The sequence below is a fragment of the Rhynchophorus ferrugineus genome, unplaced genomic scaffold (assembly GCF_030347505.1).
Source record: "Rhynchophorus ferrugineus isolate W39M unplaced genomic scaffold, kcgeb_rfMv2 rfM8, whole genome shotgun sequence".
Classification (NCBI taxonomy): Eukaryota; Metazoa; Arthropoda; class Insecta; order Coleoptera; family Curculionidae; genus Rhynchophorus; species Rhynchophorus ferrugineus.
In genome coordinates, this window is record NW_027472587.1 from 10,327,408 (window position 1) to 10,352,324 (window position 24,917).

General features: G+C 31.0%; 1 protein-coding gene across 5 annotated transcripts in view; it reads left to right on the forward strand.

Moving 5' to 3' along the window:
- Window positions 1-24,917, forward strand: part of Pde8 (Phosphodiesterase 8) — a 235,178-nt gene that overhangs the window by 136,002 nt on the left and 74,259 nt on the right. For all 5 annotated transcript variants that reach the window (XM_076411372.1, XM_076411374.1, XM_076411375.1 and 2 more), the window contains one exon: window positions 4,995-5,185. In XM_076411372.1, coding sequence (XP_076267487.1) covers window positions 4,995-5,185 — 191 coding nt within the window. The remainder of the gene's footprint in view (window positions 1-4,994; window positions 5,186-24,917) is intronic.

Genomic DNA, 24,917 nt, shown 5'->3' on the forward strand with positions numbered 1-24,917 from the left:
CGTAAATTTTGGGCATTTCTTTCCAAGAAGCTTTTTTTAATTAATTATGTCTTAAATTATACATGTTTAGTACGATATTAATTTATAAATCAATTTATTGCTACTGTTCTGCTGTACTTCCATCAATACACAAGCAATATAAGTACGTTAATATGTATTGCCTAATCTAAAATAGAATTAAACTACTTAAACTCAAGTAAAAAGTAATGTTTATACACTATACAATCTTGTTTGGTTTGGTTCGTTTCAATATTATGTTTTCCTGCTTGTTGTCCAGTAGCTGTATTGCTTCCAAGTTGCTGTGGTTTACTAAATTTCATACTTTAATGCTAAATCTCGGATAATTTCGTGAATCTATTTGATTTCGAACTCATCATGCACTTCTTTGTCGCTAACATTGCAATAAGCACTGTTACTTGATCGAAAAACTTTGTTCTGACAGCGTTATATTGGTGGTTGCTTAGTTTGGTATTTTAGTGCAACCCTATTTTGGCACCATATAGGTCCAAATTGACTTTATGAATGACTAATAAACCACTAACCCATATAGTTGTTTGATTTTGAGTTTGATCTTCCCTGTTTCTTCTCTAACATGATGTTTCCAATTAAACCTATCTCCTAGCAGGATGGATGCCGAGGGATTAGGTGATTTTTCTTGACGAATCGAGCATCCGTCATGTGACATAATTTAGTTTTCATTATTTTACCTCAACAGAAAATTTAAACGGTCAGATTATGAGCTGTATTTTCCGGTCTCTAGTGAATTCGTAGATCTTGTCTGCCTGTTGTACTTTTTCTACAGTCTTAGGCAGATATATATTTGCCATACTGACTGTGTCACCAGTAAATGTTTCAAGTACCATTTATTTTGTTGTTGGGATATCAGCAGTGTATATCACTAATCAGTCAAATAAGTGGTTCCAAAGCACTATTCAAGTCGAAATAGCTTTAAATGTTGAGAATATCCTGAGAAGAGCAGTTATAGTTTTCTGTGCCGAATTTTCGTAGTCCTGTTGTGTGGTTGAAAATGTACAGAGTAAATAATATCATATTTTTGCAAGTCTATTATCTTTTATTTTAACGTAATAATGAAAGTAGTTACCAAAATTGTCAACAAACACATTTTCGGATTCAGTAAGGCCAAAAACAGATAGATTGCTTCACAAAACCCAAACAGCTTTTATATATTTTCCAAACCTGTGTAATAGCTGTTTTCGAGAATCAGTTTGTTAAAAAGAACAAGAAAATTCTTTATTCACTATGCTACTTTTTATAAAATGTTACAAATTAATTACCTAATATTAAAAGTGAACAGCAGTCGTACTGTACACTTTAATTATTAATATGCCAGCACTTTATTATACGCACTACTTGCATAAAAGTAATCTACGTTGCAAAGAATTGCTTATTGCCTGATAGGAGTGGATATTTGTAAATAAAACGCTCGAGCCTAAGCTCTAGAATTAAATTCGCATATCACTAAAGGGAATAATAAAGTTCTTTTTAGTATTGGAAATGGACGACTCCATTACTATTCCCTTTCTTCTCCCGTTTCATCATTTTATCATGTATTAGTCGTGTGTAAGAGAAAAATCCAATTTTTATATTATTCCATTCGCATATAAAATGCAAATAAATGATAACCCTACCTTTACATTAACATTTTCCAGTATATTTCAAAAGAAACATACACAAAAGTATATACAGGAACAAAAAAATAAATAAAACAAACGCACAGAATTACCATTTACCATGTGAGGGTTGCGAAGCTTTTAAGTACTACATTCCCGGAATGTAAAAATAACAAAACCGTTAGTTACTATACAGGAATGGACTCTTAATTAAAAAAGCTGAACGGGCTTTTATGATGCCTCATTTGTTGTGTTCCTTTGAATGAAGGAGGTAGAAGTTAATTTGTTAGACGTTTTCAAATGTTCATTCCTTTTACACAGCATTAACTGCCAGTTGAAAGTAGGAAATTTGCGGATGGAATTTTTTGTCGGAGTACATTTTTTAATTGAGAGAAACGAACTTGTTTCTTATTTTATTTCGGGAAAATGAAGATATAAATGTTCATTGCGAGTGGTAATTTTATATTAGTTTGAATACATTTCTGGTAGAATAGTTAAAGATTTTTATACATTTTTATAGGAGACGTTACTTCACAACTATCTCCGAATAAAGCGCATGCGCATATTAAGCTCTATTTATGTTTAAAACAAAGAATAATCCGAGTTTGGCGCGTGCGTACGTACAGCTTTATTCACTTACATTTTTTTAACAATATATATATAAGCAGGTAAATAGGTTGAGGAGGTAAATAAAAATGGTAGAATTTTGGAAATAACACATTTTATTTAAATAGTTATTAAATAAAATGAAATAATAAACATACTTTTTATATGCCTTTCTATTTTTATAAAAACACCATATTTAAATTAATTTACATATTTAAACAATTAACAAGAACTCCAAGAACCATATAAATACACATACCATAAAAAGGACCAAATTCGTTAAAACCAAACCCAGCCAATATAGTTAAAACCAAACGAAAAAGCCATCACCATATGTGAAAGCAGTGAAATTCTCCTTAACTATGATCGCTCCTATTTTTGATCCATAAACCCCATTAAAGAATTGACTACCTTGAGCTTTCGATTAATATATTGTACATTTACTTGCCTAAAATGAATGGATTATCGAAATTGTAATATGAAAGAAATATCAGTCAATACATCATTATTTTTACAAAACAATAATTTTATTTATACTCTTATATAATAATGCATTCAATTTTCCTTTTTATTAGATCATTATTGTGTCATTGATAGTTTTATATTTTGTTTATTTGATCCAGGTCTATTTTTGTTAGCGAATTTAATTATTTCATAGTATCACTGTATGCTGTTCTTACATCTTAGCAAAGTGCTGTCTAATTTCTTCTTCTCTATTCTCTGAATGTCATATTCTTCAAATTTCACTCTAAACAAATTCTAGCTACATCTTACCATGTAAAATAAAATTTAAATCATTACTAAAATATATTATGTTTCAAATAAATGTCTACTTATTACCAGTTACTACAATTTTTGCTACTATTCTTGATGGACAAACCTCATTAATAACTTGAGTACTTCCAACACAACAAGAATCATTTTCTTCTCTGTTGCTGTTATCATTAAATTTTGGCATATGTTGATGTCTATTGGATGTCGTTAAAAATGGCGTGTTATAAATTTGACAGCTAACATTCCCACTATAAATAAAATTGATGCTGTTGGGATTATATAACTTTTAAAAATTTAACCTTACATTTTTCACTTACCCTTGTTCTTCCATATTTTAAAACCAATGTATGTTAAGCCACCAAAAATAACACAACAATTTAATTATTATTAATGAATTGACTGTACTTGATCGACTGTACAGATCCACTCGAAACCATGGAATACAGAGACTGTATTTTGTATTCTATGACTCGAAATGATTGTACCGCCATTAGAAAAGGAGGACAATATAGTTTATTCTTTTATATGGTTTATTCTATGCAGGAGAGAGCACATGCACCAAATCCGAAGACAGTTGTGAAGTAATGTATTATGATTTATAGATTTTTTCTTAGAATTTAATACTATACATCGAAAATAAAAATATTTTTAGGACTGAATGCAAGCTTTTCTCATACTTTGCGTTATAATAAAATTGTTAAGAAATCCATTATTTCTCTATGAAATTGAAAATCTTATGTCGCAATGACCCGATTTAGGTCAAATAATAGTTTCACGATTTTGTAACAGATTTCACTAGTCATAAATATTAAATGTTGCGATTTGATGTATAGTATGTTCAAAGTTATTTTGTACAGACGTCATTTTAATTTGTGACATCAAAACGTCGCAATGTTGCCGCATCAACTCTGGGTTTTTATTCAGTTTGGCTTTGACATACAACAAAATTCTAATCTAAATAAAATAATTGAACGAAAATATCATCAAATATAATTTATTTTAATATTATAGTACATCTAAAAACTACAGTTAAATTATACAACCACAGTAGTTTATAGGTTAGAGTTATAACCTCCTATCACTATTGCTTTCAACTTGCATACATCTGACAACTGGACGACTTTGACAGGTTCTTTCATTTACGTGATTTCGTGTTCCAACTGATCAGACAGCATTGTGTCTCTTTTTAACTAGAATAAAATGAGAAGGAAAATATTGTCTGATTCTATAGGCAATACATTAAACATCTTGATGACGTATATGCAAGAAAAATTGAATAGACTATACATGTTATTTTATTCTAATAATATTGACCTCAAATATTGTACGTATTTTTTTGTTGAATTGTTGATATTGAATGAAGACTCAAACAAACAAACAAACTCAAAAACAATTGGGAGGAAAAAATTAAATGTGAGCTGATTCGCAATTTGTTAATGATTACAAGAAAATATAATGTAGGTTAAACAGAACGAACAAAAAATGTGTTTGGCTAAACTTGTTTATAAACAGTTGAAAAGGCTGGACGATGTCTGCAAGTCTCTTTGATGGTATTCGTATGTTACTCTAGAGATATGGCAAGAACAGAGGACACAATAGAAAATATTTCCTAGATTACGTGATATGAAGTTTTTGTTAAAAATAATTTTCTTATCTGTAGCAAGAAATATTTTTGGTTATTTATGTTTTGTATTGGTTGTTATATGTAAATGTAAATGTCTATATAAGTACATAAAACCGTAAATTTAAGTTTTGTTTTTATAATCCATTATCTTTGGCTTATTAAAGTAGAATGCATTTCAGTCTTTAGATGGTTTTTAATCTAGTTCAGACAGGTTTAGTGTAAGATGGACTGAGAACAAACCAACAAAACATTTGGATCAATATGCACGTGTCAAATATATTTATTGATTTTAGTTATTTATTATTTAAAAATTCTAATATTTTTTGTTTAATGGTGATTATATTACTTTCATTTTTCAGTTACTTCTTGTGTTTACACATCCGGATCCTGTCTGTGAGACCTTTTCCAAGGCTGCCGAGAAGCTGGGTTTTGAGGTGACCGTCTGTCAAACGGACATCGGGGTTTTGGACGAGTACCAAGCGAAGTCGCATGATCTGGTGATCGTGGACGCTAGGATCAGCAAGACCTTTGATAATGATCTTCTGTGCCGGTAAGTACTGTCAAAGTTAATCGAACCGCTTTTCTCGCTACCAAAAGTCATATGAATCTGGTCATGGACGTTCTGACGGACGCGTAAAATCTGACACCAAATATTGATTCCAGATATCTCAGTATGACTATTTAGGCCTAACTGAAACTAGACCTACAAGTTTACATAAAATGATGTTGTTTTTTCCATTTTAAGTTCTAGAAGTACATCTCGGATTTAAAAAATTAACTTTTTTCATGAGTAGAGACATATAATTGATGAAAGAACAATTTGTGCAAATAATTCATATCAATAATATCTGACATCCGATATCTGCAACCTGGTATCTTTGCTCAATACGCATTTATAATAAAAAGCTTAAATTCGTAAGACAGCGTGTTGTAATAGGATATTTTGTAACTGATATTTCTGAGTTTATAAATCCCAGGAAAAAATAAACGATATTCCAAAACCAATCGAGAAGGTAATCGGAAGTTGCTTTGGTAGAAAAAAGGTCCTTCGGTCTTTCAGGTCGATTTCATTGAGGAAGTTAATATGCTTTTTTAGATCCGCTCTCAAAAGCTTATAATCTAACGACCTTAACAGATTTTTATATTTATACAAACTCAATAAAGGAAAAATAAAAAAGAAATAGTCAATTTAAAATCAGTACAGTGGTCGAAATAAGGCCATAATTTATTATAAGCTAGTCACATTTTTCTCATAATAGAGTAATTTAATAATTTAAAAATCATATTTTATGTTACTAAAAACTGCCTTTAAAATATTTTAATATTATCAGAAATATGTTTGTATATAATATAAATTAAAGTAATATATACCTGTATTAAACATATTAACATGTTAAAATATATGCAAACTATATTAAGAATTAACTACCACTATAAGTTTCGATAATCACCACGATAGCACTACACCTCTGAATATTATAACATAACTATCGTGAATGGTATTATTTTCAGAACTGTTACAATCTCAGATGATCGAATATAAATATATATTTTTGTTCTTTACGTTTATTTTATAAAAATAAATATGGAATATATAAATAAAACATTTTGCAATTATTATTTGACTTTATTATTTTATTTATACTAAAACAAAACTAGGCGCTTTAATTACTACAATTTAGAAATATATTAAGTATATTAAAAGTATATTATAATTAATTTTATTTTTTTCTACCGTAATGAACAATAACAGGTCAATTGAGTCCCCGGCCTACCATAGTAAAACACTTAACATAATTCCATTCACGGGTAACACACTAATTATAGCGACCCTCCGACTTTTCGATACCATTTTTGTAGTACGATTTGCCCTTTACTTCAAAATAAGCCTCAGTTTCGGCGATCACGTCTTCATTCAACGAAAATTTCTTCCCATTAGAACGAGCATTATTTTGAAATCTGAGAACAGAAAATAGTCGCTGCGGGCCAGATTTGGAGAATATGGTAGATGAGCAAGCAATTCATAGATTTTTGCTATCGTTTTCACTGACTTGTGACACGGTGCATTATCTTGGTGAAGCAGCTCTTTCTTTTTCTTCAAATGCGGCCGTTTTTTGGCGATATCGTCCTTCAAGCGGTCCAATAACGCTATGTAATAGTCGCTGTTGTTGGTCCTTCCTTTTCCAAGGTAGTCAATAAAAATTATTCCATGCACATCCCAAAATACAGACGCCATAACCTTGCCAACCGAGTGTTGCATTTTTCCCAAGCTTTGGAGCGGGTTCATCGTGTGCTGTCCACTCGGCTGGCTGTGGATTGGGCTTCGGAGTGAAATGATGGAGCCATGTTTCATCCATTGTCACATATCGACACAAAACCTGAGGTTTATTACGCTTGATCATCTTCAAACTCTGCGCTGAATCATCAACTCGTCGTTGTTTTTGGTAAAAAATTAGCTCACTGGTCACCCCACTTTGCACAGAGCTTTCTCATACCAAAATATTCGTGAATGATATAATGTACACGTTCAGTTTATATCTTTAGAGTGTCTGCTATTTCATTCAATTTCAATTTACGGTCATTCAAAATCATTTTGTGGATTTTTTAAAATGTTTTCGTCAATAATAACCTCTTTTGGGCGTCCATCGTCTTCGCTGATCATTTCACCACGTCTTAACATAGCATACCAATCCTTGATGGTTGATTTTCCTGGGGCAGTGTCCGGAAACTCGGCATCAAACCAAGTTTTTGCTTCAACTGTATTTTTTTCCCTTCAAAAAGCAATATTTTATCAACACGCGAATTTTCTTTTCCTCCATTTTTTCACAATAACAAAAGTTGCTTCACTCAAAATGCTATAATTCACAAACTAATGATTCGACAGCTGTCAAATTTGTACACACATCTTTTGAGAGTTAGGGATAACTAAAAAACGTATGGATTTAATTCTAGTAGCACCATCTATGTGTCAGGACGGGAATTTTTCAATTGACCTGTTATGTTTAGTTAATCCCTGATGGGTATAAATGAACAAACTTGTTGGTTTAACAACCCTTTAGCGCGCAACATATAACAACTTTGTTTGGCTTTGTGACTTATTAATATTCATTGAAAACGCTAATTCTGTTGGAAATTGTAAATATTCGAATAGAATGGATAAGTCTGAAGCGATTATTGGATTACATGGTACAAGAACAAGTTTATATTGAAACGTACCTTTCCAAATAGTAACTCGAAGAACATTGCCCATGATTCTTTTTATGACCAATCGCTTGCCGTTGTATAACTTTGGTGCATTCAAATTTCGAAGTAAAGTGATAGGTGGATCAAGCATCAATAGCAAGTTTTGTGCTGCTATTTCTTGTAAATCCAGTGAAATCAAACATTCAACGGGATAGTTGATAATGATAATGGAAGACTATATGCAGTACCGATTTTATTATATCAAATGTTTTAATCACGTTACTGGCGATAAGCTATTGATGCATCACGAAAATGCACATAGTCCTTAAAACGAAACTTGATTCGCTTGATTAAATTTGATGTACCGTTAGCGCTCACTTTCAATTTTCGCACACATATCAACAATGTAATTGAGGGATTAACTGGTGATGAGTGCTTATAACTCTTCCAAAACTCACAATTCAGAATAGCTACATTACTAATTAGATATGGCAAACTGTGACATATGTTTATTTTTAGAGCTCAAAATATATTTTCGATTCAAAAGTTTCTAGTAATTTTAATAGGATTCCTAAACAAATCTGTTAAACTGTGGAAAGGGGTACATATAACAATTTATTATCTCCGGTTACAATTAACTTGACACATTCAAAAATAAATATTTAAATAACCTGTAATAGTATTTTTGGTATATGGATCAGCCCTCGTAATATAGAATATCCGAATTATGATTTGATTATCTTCGAACAGGAATTACGCGCAGATCAACGAAATATTTAGATAAGTATGTTGTGTATCTGCTTATACAGCAGATACTAATTATGTACGAATAATTTACATTTTCTTCCTTTAGGGTGTATATGATTTCGGTGAATGGAGGTAAAACGGAATAAAACGGTGGTAGTTTACATTGTGTGACCGTTATTTATTGGCAAACAAATATATCGAAAATACAGTAGATAATTGATATAACGGATGGCAGCGATGTTACCTGAAGACGAAGCTTGGACAATCGATAGTGGCACGTCTGAATAGAACGATGGTCAGTGACTAAATGATTCAAACTACCCTTCAATGATATCCGAAATCAACGTCTTGGTATTGTAAGATCTTCATAATCGTTTACTATTCGGCGCTGCTAGTGCCGCATGTATGTACATTTGGGATAATTTTCAGTGTATTTTGTAGGCCGCTATTCTAAGATGTAAAATTCGATATGCCTCAAAGTAGCTACTACGTTTAGTATATATAGCTTGAATGCATAGCGTAGACTAAGTATAGATTTTTTCTGTGTTTGTTTTTAATCCTTTGATGGCATTGATCGCTAAAATATTACATCATTTGGTAGTTTTCCAGGTTTCCGAATCAAAATAACTTTATATTCAAATTCAAAATAACAAAAATATTCGGGACATGTTCCGAATTCTGTATTAATCAAGTTAGTGATTTTAATGATTGTTTTTGTTGATATCGATTTTTTTTAACTAAATAAATAAACATTAGGAAAATTGATTAAATAAGTGTTCCAGATATTGTACCCAACAAATATTTATCAGAAAACGAGAATAATTAAGTTATTTCCTAATTTATTGAATGCTGCTCTATATTTGCCAAATCTGAAAACTAATAAGTGAAACTAGTAATAAAACATAATACATATATATAATCATTTGAGTCATTTGTCACTTATAATTTGATTTTTAATCCAATTGAATTTTTTTTAATCCTTCATGATAATTGCAAATAATTTTTAATAATATGGTATTTTGAAATTTACTTTATCTAAACTTCGCAAAATGCTTGGAATGTTCCGTTCAAATTCATAGTAAATCTGTTGATTACTTTCCGAGTTTTGCGGGTACATACATACGGACACTGAATTTATATGTATACATCCGTTTTGACTCATGGTACTCAATCTGTTATTTATACATTCACCCGTCGCCATTCTTGATTGATTATTATTTGAATATATATAGACATGCTCAGAATTCTCTAATGAATGAAGAATTATGACAATGGGGGTCTGATACACAATTTATATGTCAATAATATATATTATGTCTGAAGATAAATTAGTATATCATATCGTCATTCCAATTGTTTTGGGTTTTTGGGGGATATTATCAGATTCAGATTACCAGATATATGTATCTTTTTTTTAAATGATTATTTGTGGTATTATTTAAGATAGGAATGGCAACGTTGTTTAAACATGGAATAAGTTATTTTCTTTGTGCAATAAGCGTTGAAATTATAAAGATTTTTGGCATATAGAAGATTGATATAATTTTGAGTTAGTTCTGCACGGTAATCAAAATTTATATTCTCGAATTTTTCAGTTTCATAATTTCTTAAATATATACATTTTCTATATATTTTTTATACTTTACCCTCGGAGTGCTTCATGTTAATTTTTAATATTTTTATGACGTTTCGATAGAATCTCATTCGCCATCTTCAGGTCTTGCTTCCTCTTGTTCTTATCTTCGTTACGTTCATACGTCGAGATGACCGTAAAAGGACATTGGCGTGTGTGCGAATTGGCCAGAACTGCTCATGCGTATTTATTCTAAACTTGACAGATTTCGTAGCTACGCGTTGTTGTTTACGACAGTTGTCGTTAGGAAGTAATTTTTAGGTTAATTTTTTGCTTCCAAAAGTTCGTTAATGTAATATAATAATTTATTATTTAACAGAGAAAATTACAAGCTAACAATGCGAAAATAAATGTTTAAGGTATTAGTAAAATATTAAGTTTTAGTTAAAATGAAGTTCAAAATCACAAAGGATTTTATGTTCGCAAGTAATGGCGCAAATAAAAAAAGAATTGAGAAATGATTATATTAAATGTAGTAAAATTATTGCAGTAAAATATGTGTAGTCTAGGCTAGATAAGAAGTTGAGTGAACCAGGCCACAAAGACTCTTATGTTCTCGAGTCATAGCGCAAATGAAAGAAGAAATGAGGCTGTCATGGCAGGGAATTTTATATACTTCTCGCTCTTCCAGCTTCACTTTGGTTTTTGGGATTGGTAGGCTGGTTTTATCTGCGGTGCCATTTATGTAAGATATACAAGTTCATCAGTTTTTCTATCTCTTCTTCTCTTTTCTGAGACATAGTCTTTGCGGTCCTTTTATTTGTTTCTCTGTATATTACTTCCCTCTGTCTCGAAAACAACAAAATTCTCGAGCGGGATTTATATATATAATAGAACTTTCCTCTAAATAATTACAACAAAGCAAATGTGGACAATATATTAAGACAATAAGAGCGATGCAATAAGCACGTAAATATGAAAAGAGATATGCTTATTAAAAGAGCTATGTGAACTGTACGAGATGGTACCGATAAATGCGACCTAAACTCTAGGGATGCAGAAAAAATATCGATATATCGATAATTTTTTATCCGATATTTTTTGATATTTTTTCAAAATAAATTAAATATAATTGTTAATAAACCTTTAAAATTGGTACTTAAGTTTTATTTATTTTATTTTCACTGTTTTTATTTTTTCTCGAAAATATCGATCAAAATAAAGATCGATATAGATATTAATATATTAATAAAGATTCACAAAAAATCCGTAAATCTATCAAAATCTAGTTACCATTAAACCGATCAATAAAATGGCCACTCGTGCTCTGAACGGAGAGAGAGAAAAAAAACAGCAATTATTACGGAAAAATAGATTGCCACAGATATCTTGATTTGATTGACGGCTGCCATCATGCTAACGATAGCGGCATCAAATTATGTGATAGAAAACGCCGAACGTATGGATGACTCGAATTTTTTACAGCTCCTTTTACATTCCCAATATCAATGATTAATTGGAATTTAACTTATAATTTGATTCTAATTGAAAGACTCAGAAAGAATCAAAATATGGCGAAATCCTGAAATATAATTAACATTATTTGGTGTGTTAGTGTGTAAATTTAAGTTAAACAATATAAAATATTTAACATCTTAAATAAATAAAAACAGAGAACAAAATATATAATATAACAACTAGTTGCTCAATAAATGGCAAAATAACTGAAACAAATTCTAAGCGGGCGAGATCTTGATGTTGAAGTGGTCGGGTGACAATTCTCGAAACCAAATGAAACGAAATAAAAAACGTATCTGGGCGATGGTGAAATTGAAAATACGTATGAAATTATACAACGAGAGATACTTTTAATGGCAGCTGAAGATGAAATATAATGATAGTGACAATTAATATTACCGTCAGCTAATAGTGCGATAAACAATAGTGCCGATAAATAAACATGCCTACAAGTATTGGTACTGATGGTTAGAATTGATATCAATAACAGACAATGACAATGGTAGTCAATAGCAATGACGTAATAACCATGATGGTTAGCAACAATCTTGGTCCATATTAGTTACTACCAATGATGCACAATAGTAATAGACAAGACAAGATAAACGACATATAACGGCTAATAACGAAAATTGATAAACATGCATCGTAAAAATTAGGTGGATTATCAATAATCTAAATTTTCGTTAGGAAATAACCCTGTTTTTTCGTTGAAATTTAATTATTACTACAAATATGTTTTTGAATGATGAAAAGGTGTTTAATACCTGTTAATGATTAATAATAACAATACATAAAATTTATAGAAACCTTATAAGAAACATGAAAAATTAAAATATTTATATTTTACTTGCAAGAGCCTTGTTATGAAATCTGAAACAATTTTTAACTTGGATTTATGTCTTGCAAATGGCAATTATCAAAAGCGCATCGTGAAAATAAAATAATATTTTGAAAATATGACTTATGTTTTTCTTATTTTCTCTTAACAGAAATCTAAAGTTCTCAAAAACAAACACATCATTTGATGAAACTCAGGTTGAGCAGCACAAAACAGAGTAAGTAAAATCAACAGAACGAAGAAAAGTAGTAACTTTGAACGTCCTTTACAAAAATTCGCTCTTATCAAGTTCTAACGTCAATGGGAAATGTTGCCATCCATGGCAATTGTTTCTGCTGCTGGTAGTCCACAAGGGTGGCAGGTCTTACCTCAAACTAGAAGCTACAATCCCTCTTTTTAGTTCCTCATCTGTATTTAAAATTTTCCAGAAAACATAAAAGCTTCATAATAGAAAGCCACATGATAATATATCAGATTAATTTTATAATTCAGATTCAGATTTTTAATATAGCAAACTAAAATAATTCACTTTTACAAATATAATTAGAATTATTTGAGGTGTATTGAAAATATCTTTACATATACAAAGTTGTTTTTATTTTCGGTTATATCCGTAATAAATTCTCTTCTGTCTACGTTAGAGAGAAATCACCTGAAAATACTTATCTGAAAAATCCAATTACTTCATCGAGAAATAACGATTCTTTCCTCGCCAAAACAACTTCAGCTTTTTTCCCTTATCTGTTCTCCAGCGGTCTTTTTATTCGCTTCATATCGATAGGCTCGACAATGTTTGTAAAACTGGCAAGTTCAAAGATTTTCCAAGTGCTACGATGGAGATGGATCCGCTTGTCCTTCGGTGCTTTTATCTCGCGTTATCGCTCAATGCGACGACACGATCTCTGAATCAGATAGTTGTCATGATAAATGGTGTTGTGTGTTCGTGCGAATATTGGAGAAATAGTTTTTTGGTTGATATCCAACTGGCACCACGAGCACGTACGTCGGCGATTGAAATTGAGCCGCAGGATTATGGAAAATGTCCTCTTTTCTTGTTTGGTGTTAATAAAAACGCTTGAATTCGGATAACGTGGGAATTTTGAGCCAGGAAGAAATGGTGAAATTCTTAAGTTACATTCAGGATTATTAGTATATAAGCGAAGTGTTATATAAGCGATAATATAAGCGAGACCGAGATGTTCATATTCCTTCACGTACTAACCTTAAAAAAAGGAAAAAATAATTACTGAATACTATTAACATGCAATTATAAATTTATCCTATTCTAATATATTAATTGCTATTTTCAGTTAATATAGTATAATAAAGATAGACAAAACAATACAACTTTAACAAAACCTAAAAACTAAAGATGTACAATAACTACAAATACTAAATAAAAATTAAACATATACCTAATCATAGAAAAAAAAACTAATGCATAACATAATTTAAAATGATCGCACAATAACTACTGGAGTTATTTTAAATAAAGTAAATGCTTTATTTATTAATGAAAGTAAATATTTTTTAACAAATATCGAGATATATATATATATATATATATATATATATATATATATATATATATATATATATATATATATATATATATATATAAGGTCGCGGCTAGGACGACAGAGCCAGAACGTTAAAAACTAGTCGAATGAAACTAGTAAAACCAAAAATAATAACTAAAAGTACACGACTGTAACAGTCAACAGTAAAAAGTAGTTTACTAAACAGTCGATAGTCGAAACATATAGAATTTGATGTAAGTGTTGTAATTGAAATATCTTAAGGTTACATATGTCAAACTTTAATAATGTTCAACTCTTATACCCATTGAGAGGGATTGGAAAGATTAACGTTTGAAAGAAAGCAAGCTTAGCCTTCATTCTAATATTTTCTACCTTAGAAAATCAAAATATGCTACTTTCTTCCATGACATTACTGATTCCAAGTACTGGAACTGCTGCCCCTGCTCTATCTGGATGCTGCTGTAAGAACAGACGATTATTAATTTTAATTTTTTTGTGGGGGTATAGCGTAATATTTACTTAAGTAAATTAAAGTATTAAAAAATTAGAATTAGAAAGTTGCAAATGGGCGAATATACAGAAAATCTCAAACTAAACGGAGAATACAATGTTCCATTATTTCGTAAATAAATGTCTATTTTGGATATATAGAATTTAACAATATTTTTCCTCAACATTAAATATCTTTTTTTTACTCAGTCAGGGCCTCAAAAGTTCTACCTAGAATGCGTAAATGTCTTCAAGTGAAACTTCTTAATTCCACTTGACATATAAATGAAAATCTGGAAAACTCCAGACATCGATTATTAACCTGGTGTTCAGAAGTTTTCTTATTGTTTCTTTGCTAATGAGAAATACTGTTTTTGCCATTCTGATTGATTAACGCGTTATGTATTCCGTGATGCGATTCGTTTTGTTTTTCACGGGACGAAAGTATTTTTAATTAATTTTTCAGGAGAATTTATGGCGTTTTGTTTTAATACAAGCGAGAAAGCCACATTTTATTTTGTGCCAGTTGTTGCAGAATAGCCGTGAAGAAATGGTATCTGATTAAAAGAAAAAAAAGCAGCTTCTCTGCACAATATGATGAATAAATATGAATATTTTGTAGGCAAATTTAATACACATTTTTCATTTTTCACGCAAACTCACTATGACTATTGTTTGCATTTAATGTTCTTTTGATATTCACTGCTTTTACTTGGTAGATCCATGGTATAGCATGTATGAAAAAGATTTGAAGTCCCAAATTTTCCGTAATCTGCTGAAAAGCTGAGCTATTTTAATAGATGTTTCCTCAACTTTTTCGACTTACTATAATTTACTTCTAGATGTGGTTGGAATAACTGTTGGGGATTTTAACCCGTGATTTACAGATTTTATAGCCCTTTTTTAATAAAATATTACTTTATAAGCTAGTTTAAAGAATACAAATGCTATGCTAGACAACTAACTTCCTGTAGGTGTTCTTAGTATATGTGACATTGTGGTTACTTTTATTACTATTCATTTAACCCTACATTGTAAGATTAACTTATCGAACCCTATTTCCAAGACTCGGCAGTAATTTTGAGTGATTTTGAGCACGAGCTGTAAAGCTCCTGCCAGAAATCTGCGGACTGGGGAGTGCTTTCAAAGCATGAATGTTTCTTAATTCCAATAACTCGTGACTAGAGATAATTTGAACAACTTCAATATACATTTGGTTACCTAATGCAATGATTTAGTCCGACCTTCAGTGAACTATGTTAAGGAATAATTTGGGTAATTGAGGAACGATTGCCAATCCAACGATAACTTGTCTTTGTTCTCTTAATATATTGTTTACTTTTGATAAGTTGATCCTAGTTAGTTCAATTTATTGAAAGGGCCTCTATCGGCCCGCTATGACAATTACAAAATTAGTAGAAGTAAAAACAGAAAATTTTAATGCACATTTGGCTAGCCGAAATATACTGCTGAACCAATCTTATTCCAATGTAAACGAAAACCTTATATTGTAAATGTACTATTTGTCATTTTTCAGAACACTAATATACTTATTTTATTTCATATCCAGTGAGGTATGCTGCAGCAAATCTGAGTATTAGTACATTTTGACTTTGACCTATAACAAAATTCTAATCTAAATAATAAAACAAAGATATTATGTATTATAATTTATTTTAACATTATAGTACATATAATGCATCGAAGAACTTAAAAATAGTACTTACTAATTATTATATATTATTATATTATTATTTACTAATTATACAGCCATAATAATTTATAGGTTACAGTTGTTTTATTATATTTACATTAAACTTTTTTCCACACTAATATAGGTAGAGTTCCGAAGGCCTAATCCACCTAATTAACACTTGTATATCTGAGTAATATATTTTGATTTCATTAGAGAGCATATTTACCTTTTACGCTTAGTTCTTGCTTCCTTCGATGCAATGTTTCCTTGTAAAGTCATTTTGATATTACTATATTTCTCCTTAGTTTCTTCTGTTACTATTTGTATACATCTTTCTTGATAAAATAACATTTAATCACTGTATTCTCCTTACTGCATTTGCCATATCTGCAAAAGAGTTAGCATTATTTCTCTCCTCGTACATTTTAAACAAACGTTCATGTATATCCTGAACAATAACATACATGCTCCTAAAGCTTTCACACTCTATAATAAAATTGTCTATAAAAATGTTTCTGATCGAGCTTATCCAAACCGAAGGTGTTGTATTCAACAATGCCTTTTTCCATAAATCCAGACAGTTCTGGTTTCAATATCCTCCGCAACCTGAATGCCTATTATAATAATTCTTTGCAATACACCATATCACCTTAATTGGATTAAATATACTGTGATAGGGAAGAAGACGTAATACTCTGCGACCATAACGTTCAGCAATCTGATCTACCATGTATCTTTTCTCAGGCTTATTTCTAAAAACGTAAATTACATAAAATACAGTAATTGTCAAAATATTTATCATTTATATATATTAAATTTACAATTTGAACTGGTTATTATTAGTTAGAAATAGTTATAAATAGTTCATTCTTTAACATGGTTTCTTCGAAACTTATTTTATGTACTTTAAGCCATTCCTTAATTGCAGCCTTTGTTGATGCACTTGTTGGGATCTTCTCCACCAGTATACTATGATATGGTACATTGTAGACAGAAATAACTATATCTTTCTTCATATCTCCATGATAGTCACCTTGGAAGGAAACACTAATTCTGCACCAGGAATAAAACTATTTCTATTTCCAGCATGAATAAATATATGTCCGCCATGAATTATTAATAAATGTTATGACTAACAATACCTAATTAATGGTTATTTCAACATTTACCTCTTTCCATCAACTTTTGTTTTCTTTACACTATATTTATTATCATCGTGCCATAAGCGACCCAATAATCTCTCATCTAAATATACAAACTGATATAATAATTCTTCCTTGATATTGTTATAAGTTTTTAAAAATTGTTAAAAGCAATGTCTGGAAGTTCCATTAAACCTCTTCGTGGTTTATCTTTTCACCACTTAAATCCTATACTACCCAACAGTGTATGAAGGGATGTTCTACATACATTAGCTGCATATCTTTTGGCATTTTATGGATACTTTTCAGACTTACAATTTTCTCTGAAATAATTGTATTAAATTATGTTTCAATTGAAAAACTACTTACTGTTTTTATACATTTCGTATATTTGATCTCTGATACAGCTAACATCAAGCTGATCTTGATTCATCATACGTTTCGCATAAAGACGGTTGTTTCTTTTTAGTGAATTTAAGATTATATTGTTTTTTATTTTTTCAGATATTTTAGTGACCGTACCTGTACTAATATTCTAATCTGAAATGTATTAAAACAAAGCGTTAAAACAACGTTTGCCGGTTTATAACCCGTAATTATAATGTCCTGAAGAATTTTTCGGACGTTTGACAAACGGACTACTTTTGCAGGCTCTTTCGGTTACCTGATCGAACTTCTCTAACATCATTCTATCTCTTTTCAAATCAGAAGAAAATCAGTAGAAAAATATTGTCTGACTGTAAAACGAATTTACAACTTCCGACAGGTACATATTGATGACGTGCGTCACTACTATTTTGAATAGCCTATATGTACCAAATCATAACATTACATGCGTGTGGCTCGTGAAGTATATAAAATGGTCGGAAAGTAATTACCGACACATCTTATAAATACTAAACGACTACTAGTCCACCATATATCTACCTCGTAATAGAGAAAATATAGATACACTGTTATCTAAAGTCTATTTGATCTGAAACACTGTTAATTTCCAATACCCTACGAATTCAACTGATGTATTTTGTTCTTTTATACGGCTTTATCATGAATATTTTGTAAGGGTAATTGGCCTGTAGTAGTGATTTAAATCGCCTACACAATGTGGTTAATTTGCTTTCACGCTTGTCACGTAAATCAATAAGGCAGACAATGAGGGTTATCATTAATGATCGTGAACAAAACGAAACGTAATACCAGAGACCCTTTCCGGGCGGCCTCTGCGATCTAAAGGTCTGGGGGCGTGTCCGTTTGCCGAGCTGTTAGTTACTTTAATTAAAACGTGTCCTGTTTATGAAGGCGCCTTGCAGTGCAAACTCCATTATCATAGAAAACAGCGAGAATTAGTCATCGTTCAGTTTTATAATGCGTCGGGTATTAAGGGCTCTTTGCCCTTCGCGATCTCTGATTATTCTGGTGAATCTTTATGCGCGAGGGGGACTGGAAAAGCCAGGACGCAGACGGGGTAACGTCCGAAGAATCGTTTTCGTCTTATGTCACTGTAATAACAGGTCAATTGAAAAGTCCCCGGCCCACCATAGTAAAACACATTTTTTTCGCCAAATTAGTTTTTTTATTCAACATAATTCCCTTCAAGCGTGATACACCGATTATATCGACCCCGAATAACTTTTCGATGCCATTTTTGTAGTACGATTTGCCTTTTGCTTAAAAATAGGCCTCAATTTCGTCGATCACCTCTTCATTTACGAAAATTTATTCCCAGCGAGCATTCTTTTGACATCTGAGAAAAGGAAGTAGTCGCTGGGGGGCAGATCTGGAGAATACGGAGGATGAGGAAGCAATTTTAAGCCGAATTCATGGATTTTTGACACGGTGCATTGTCTTGGTGAAGTAGAACTTTTTTTCTTTAAATGCGGCCGTTTTTCGGCGATTTCGTCCATCGAGCGATCTAATAACGCTATGTAATAGTCGCTGTATATAACAGTGAAAATTATTCCATGTGCCATAACCTTACCAACCAAATGTTGCGTTTTCCCACGCCTTCGAACGGATTCATCGAGTTCAGTCCACTCGGATGTCGATTGAACTTCGGAGTGAAATGATGGACCCATGTTTCATCCATTGTTATATATCGACGCAAAAATGCAGATTTATTACGCTTGATCATCTTCAAACACTGCTCCAAATCATCAGCTCGCCGTTGTTTTTGGTCCAAAGTGAGCTCGCGCGGCACTCACTTTGCATCGAGCTTTATCTAGCCAAATATTCGTGAATGATATGATGTACACGTTCAGTTGATATATCTAGACTGTCTGCTTTTTCATTCAGTTTCAATTTACGGTCATTAAAAATCATTTTGTGGATTTTTTAAATATTTTCGTCGGTAACAACTTCTTTTGGGCGTCCGTCTTCTGTGCTCATTTCACCACGTCTAAACTTAGCATACCAATCATTGATGGTTGATTTTCCTGGGGCAGTGTCCGAGAACTCGGCATCAAGCCAAGTTTTTGCTTGGTCTGTATTTTTTCCCTTCAAAAAGCAATATTATATCAACACGCGAAATTCCTTTTTATCCATTTTGTACACAATAACAAAAGTTGCTTCACTCAAAATGCTATAATACAAACTAATGATCCGACAACTGTCAAATTTATACACGCATCTTTTAAGAATTAGGGCTAACTAAATACATATTAATTCTAGTGGTATTATCTATGTGTCAGTCGGAGGACTTTTCAATTAATCTGTTACGTTATCACGTCTGACCTAACAGACTCAACACAAGAAATGTTATAAAAATCTATATTACAAGTTAGTTTAGTTAAATCTTGGGAATACAGTGTACTGTGTAAGCAATTGCAACAGTAATAATTGATGTGGTACAGACTGTGATGTGATTGAACAGCCTCGAAATAAACAATGTCGAACAACAATACATAAACTTATTTTCAAAATTAGGCACAGACTTCAATATTAAACACAGAGTTTGGGGTTCAAGATTAATAATGCCACATCGAAGACATCACAGCAATTAACATCACAAATTGTAAATATCATTAGATATGTATATGTAATATATATCATTATATAGCCTTCGCAGCTTAATGCGATAGTAGCATATTATCGTTTGCTAAGTTGTGAGGTGTTTAGTTCATGTTAATGATTGTCTACATATGCAAGACAACAGTAAACTTCAGTTATACATTACTTCAAATAAATTCTAGTTGATATAATAAAACCAAAATTAAAACACTTAAGAAAACATTTTCTTTCTTGATTTATTTTACTTAAGTTCCGATATTAGGTAAGAACCAAAAATAAAAAGAACACTACAACCTTCTTTCATATCTAACAATTGCTGAATAGCTCTATTGAATACACGTTCCAACTAGACTTTCATTGATGAACGTTGCCTTTCTATACTGGAAGAGAGGCTTTTGTTATCCCATACTAATACAGATAGAAAAATATCCATAAAAGACTGTTGGGTGGTTGTATTTTATTGAACTTCAGGTAGTATTTTATATAACATGAAAAACACAATGTTAGGTTTTCTACATAAAATGTTGTTGTAAGGTATAGAATATTCTGACATCGATATATACCTATAAGAATGGCGATATATTTTATCATTATATCACATTTTATATGCTATTTTTCGTTAAGTATAATACAATTATATAATAGCATATCGACATTAGCAGAAATATTTACAATATTAATATCAGTTGTAAATATACAAAAACAAATAATATCAAAAACAATATCATATAATATTCTCCAAATTTTATAAAAGTTTTAATTTTATGTTATTTTCTTATATTTTAGTAGAATATGTGAAAGCTGATTGTTTAAATAATATCGAAAACTGATTCATGAATAGCAATTCAAATATTTAATATACACGTTTGTGTTTCGCACAATTCTGTTATCAGTCTTATAATGTATCCACCAAAGAACTAATGTTCTTCATTAATTCTGATAAAACAATATTGTATAAAATATATTATCTAAAATATTATTAAAACTATTCGTGAATCTACCAAATATTATAGAATAGGAATAAATTTAGATAGAATGTTTCCAAAAATATTAATTATATATTGGTTTTCTCAGGAAATAATATACAACATATATTTGGGATTTAAGAAGTAATTAAAACACAAATTAAAAAATGATCAATACTTACATGACAGTGAAGAAGAAACGAAACATTATAATTAACGATGAACCATGGTACTAAAATAAAATAGCCGCTTATTGGTGGTATGTCTAAACATTTGTGTACCTTCGAAGAGTGTATGATATTCTTTTATTACTTATAATTGACTACGTGACGAAAGAGAAGTTATTCGAAGACTTAGAATAAAAATCATTAAAAATCAAGACCGGTATTTTAATAGAAATAATTTTGTTACAATGTTCTTGTTTAAATAACATTTAGAGTCTAATAGTAATCGGCTTAATTGTTCCTCCCTTTTTGAGGAAAATGGGGGCACCTGGAGACGTGACGAATTTGACACGGTTAAAACTTTTATGGAGGAAGAATTTTTGACCTAAAATTTTTGTCTAATGTGCGCTAGAAATATGTAAATTACAATAAAAGAAACGATGATCGGTATGTGTTTTATTCACATATTCCCTGTTTTAATATATATATACATATATTACTTCATTTATTATTCCATATTTATATTTATAACATAGAACTAAGTCACATGTACTTTTATTTGATGCTCTGAAATTGTTACAGTTCTGACAATAATCTTAAGGTACTTTTGTTAAAATGTTCAGTCGTGTAGTAATTTAAACTTATCAATACTTTTTTGATTATTGTAACTTAATAAAAATTAGATTTATGTAAATGTTTAATTGCAAAGGGTTTGTGGTTCTTAGTTTTATAAATAATTTGCATATACTTTGAGACGTTTTAATATCATGTATTACACAAATATGGTCCGAAATGTCCCAGACCTAACACATAAGTGGCACTAGATTTATTGCATCCACCGCTTTTTCAGTTAGTACTAACATTCGAAAGAAAGTTATTAGAATTTCATGATATTCTACTCATAAGTTTGTGAGTTATTGTGCTAAGAATGACATTACTTTTGTTATTTTCAAAACAATGGATCAAAAACAATTTCGTGTTTTAATTTTACGCTGCCGCGAAGCAATGGCTCCATTGTAAACAACAATAAAACGTTGGTTTGTTGACTTCAAGCGAGGTAGAAGAGACACCGATGATGCAGAACGCAGTGGAAGTCCAAATGAGGTGGTAACGCCAGAAAATATCAAAAAAATCCACAAAATCGTTTCGAATGATCGAAAAGTGAAGTTGCGTGAGTTAACTAACATCATAAGAATATCAAAAAAACGTGTTCGTTTTATATTTGACGAGCATTTGACTATGGGAAGACTGTGTTCAAAGTGGGTGCCGCGTTTGCACACTGTTGACCAAATACAAGAACCTTTTGATGATTCTGAGCAGTGTTTGACGATGATTAAACGTAACAAACCGGAATTGTGGCATCGATATGTGACCATGGATGAAACATGTATCTTTCACTTCACTCTGGAATCAAGACAATCGTCATCTACCTGGACAGCATCTGGTGACGAGCCTATTTTGAGGAAAATGATACGTACTACAAAAGGAGTATGAAATGTTAGAGCGGCGCTGGAATGATTGTGTCGCTGTTGATGGAGATTACGTTAATAAATTTTCGACAAAAATACTGCGTTTTTTTTATTACCCACGAGACTTTTTGTTTTAGTTTTATTAGTATAACATATGATTTTTAAATTATTCACTATTATGTAAAAATATACTCTATTATGTGAAAAATATGATTAACCTTATAAATCCTGGTCGAATTTCGACCCTTGGGCCATTATTAGTTACCATTAAATTTAGTTTGAGTTTGAATAGAATATTTCACAAAAAAATATGAATTATATTTTGGTTTTCTCTGGGAACAACATACAATATATATTTGGGTCTTTTGTCTTGTCTTGTCTTTAGTCACACACATTAACGAATGGTTGAAACTTACATAACAGTGAAAAAAGAACGAAACATTATTATTAGCGTTGAACCATTTTACTAAATTCTTTAATACTTTAAGGGTATATTTAAAATTAAATAATGTAATAATAAAAGAGCAGCGATCAAATGTTGTACATATCGTAATTTTAGTATTCGGGAGCCCGACGAAAAACAATTATTGGAAAATCTATACCACATGTGTTTTTGCGCTAATCCCTGATAAGATTACACCTAAGATTTCGTTAAAAAAATCACTTATCTTAAGTACATATTTGTTCAATGTTAATCTTTAATCCAATATATAGGCAATTGAATAATCGCGGTTTTTTTCAATTGTTTCAATAGAAATGTTACTAGATGCGTGCCGTATTATTAGTATTTTTATAGCTATGACGCAGGCGGAATGTCGTTCTATGAGTGTCACGAATTCGATATGGTCTAATGTTTGTTTTTCTACGAGAGTGGACCCTTATATTTTGGAGTTATGTTAAATTATTGTTGTTGTTTTTTTGTAACTTATCGTTAAGCTTCGAATTTTTGATAGAATAGGTATAGGATAGGGATATAGGGATATGGAAGCCTGGAATATTATTGAAAGATGTAACACCCGCGGAAACATTAGGAATACTATATACATATAGCGCGTTTATATTCCTCCATTCGTGTGTATGTAATTGAACCTAAACGCTCTGTGTATGTGTTTATGAATAGAAGGATTTATAATCACAATTACCCAATAGGTGGCTGTCATAAGGTTCTAAGAATGTATTTTTGATGTCTACTGGTGCATATCTGCCAGAGTGATATTTCCATGGTAACCGCCACGATGATTGTGTTTGCTATATATATAATTGATTTTATTGATATATTATTTGTAATATTAAAGGTGAAACGTCCTATCTTGGCAAATCAAGCTAAACGGAACTTAATTCCCATAACACTATATATTCATACGGCTAGATGAACATTAGGTTACATGACTAATAAAGAATCACAATAATATTTATTTATAGTAATAATACACTATAGAGAGATTATTAAAGAAACATTTATACAACATACTATATTTTACAACTTTTTAAAATTCGCCATGTTAGGACGAACACGATTCAGAAGCGCTACGAAACATTGACGTAACTTACCGTTTCCTAACCAGCATTCCACCGCCACATTTCCGCCAATCCAATGTTAGATTTTTTTAGCTCGATTCGATTTTAATTGGATGATTTATCTTATATTTCATAGTTAAAAAATTGGTATTGTGCAACTAAAGAAGAAAAAAAAGTTAAAAAATTGAACTGAGATTTATCAATGCAAATAACCTAAATTTGTCTTGTATATTGTATGACCGTAACTGAAATAATAATTTTAAATGCAATACTAGAATAATTTTTATAGATTTGAAGTCAATAAGTCTTCCAGACGCACTAATCATGAAATGTGTTAGAGTATTGAAGAGTAAGTAAAAATACTCTCAGTATGGCACTTGGCAAGAATTAATAAATGCATGTAACCCTAAAGAGTACCCAATAATTAACA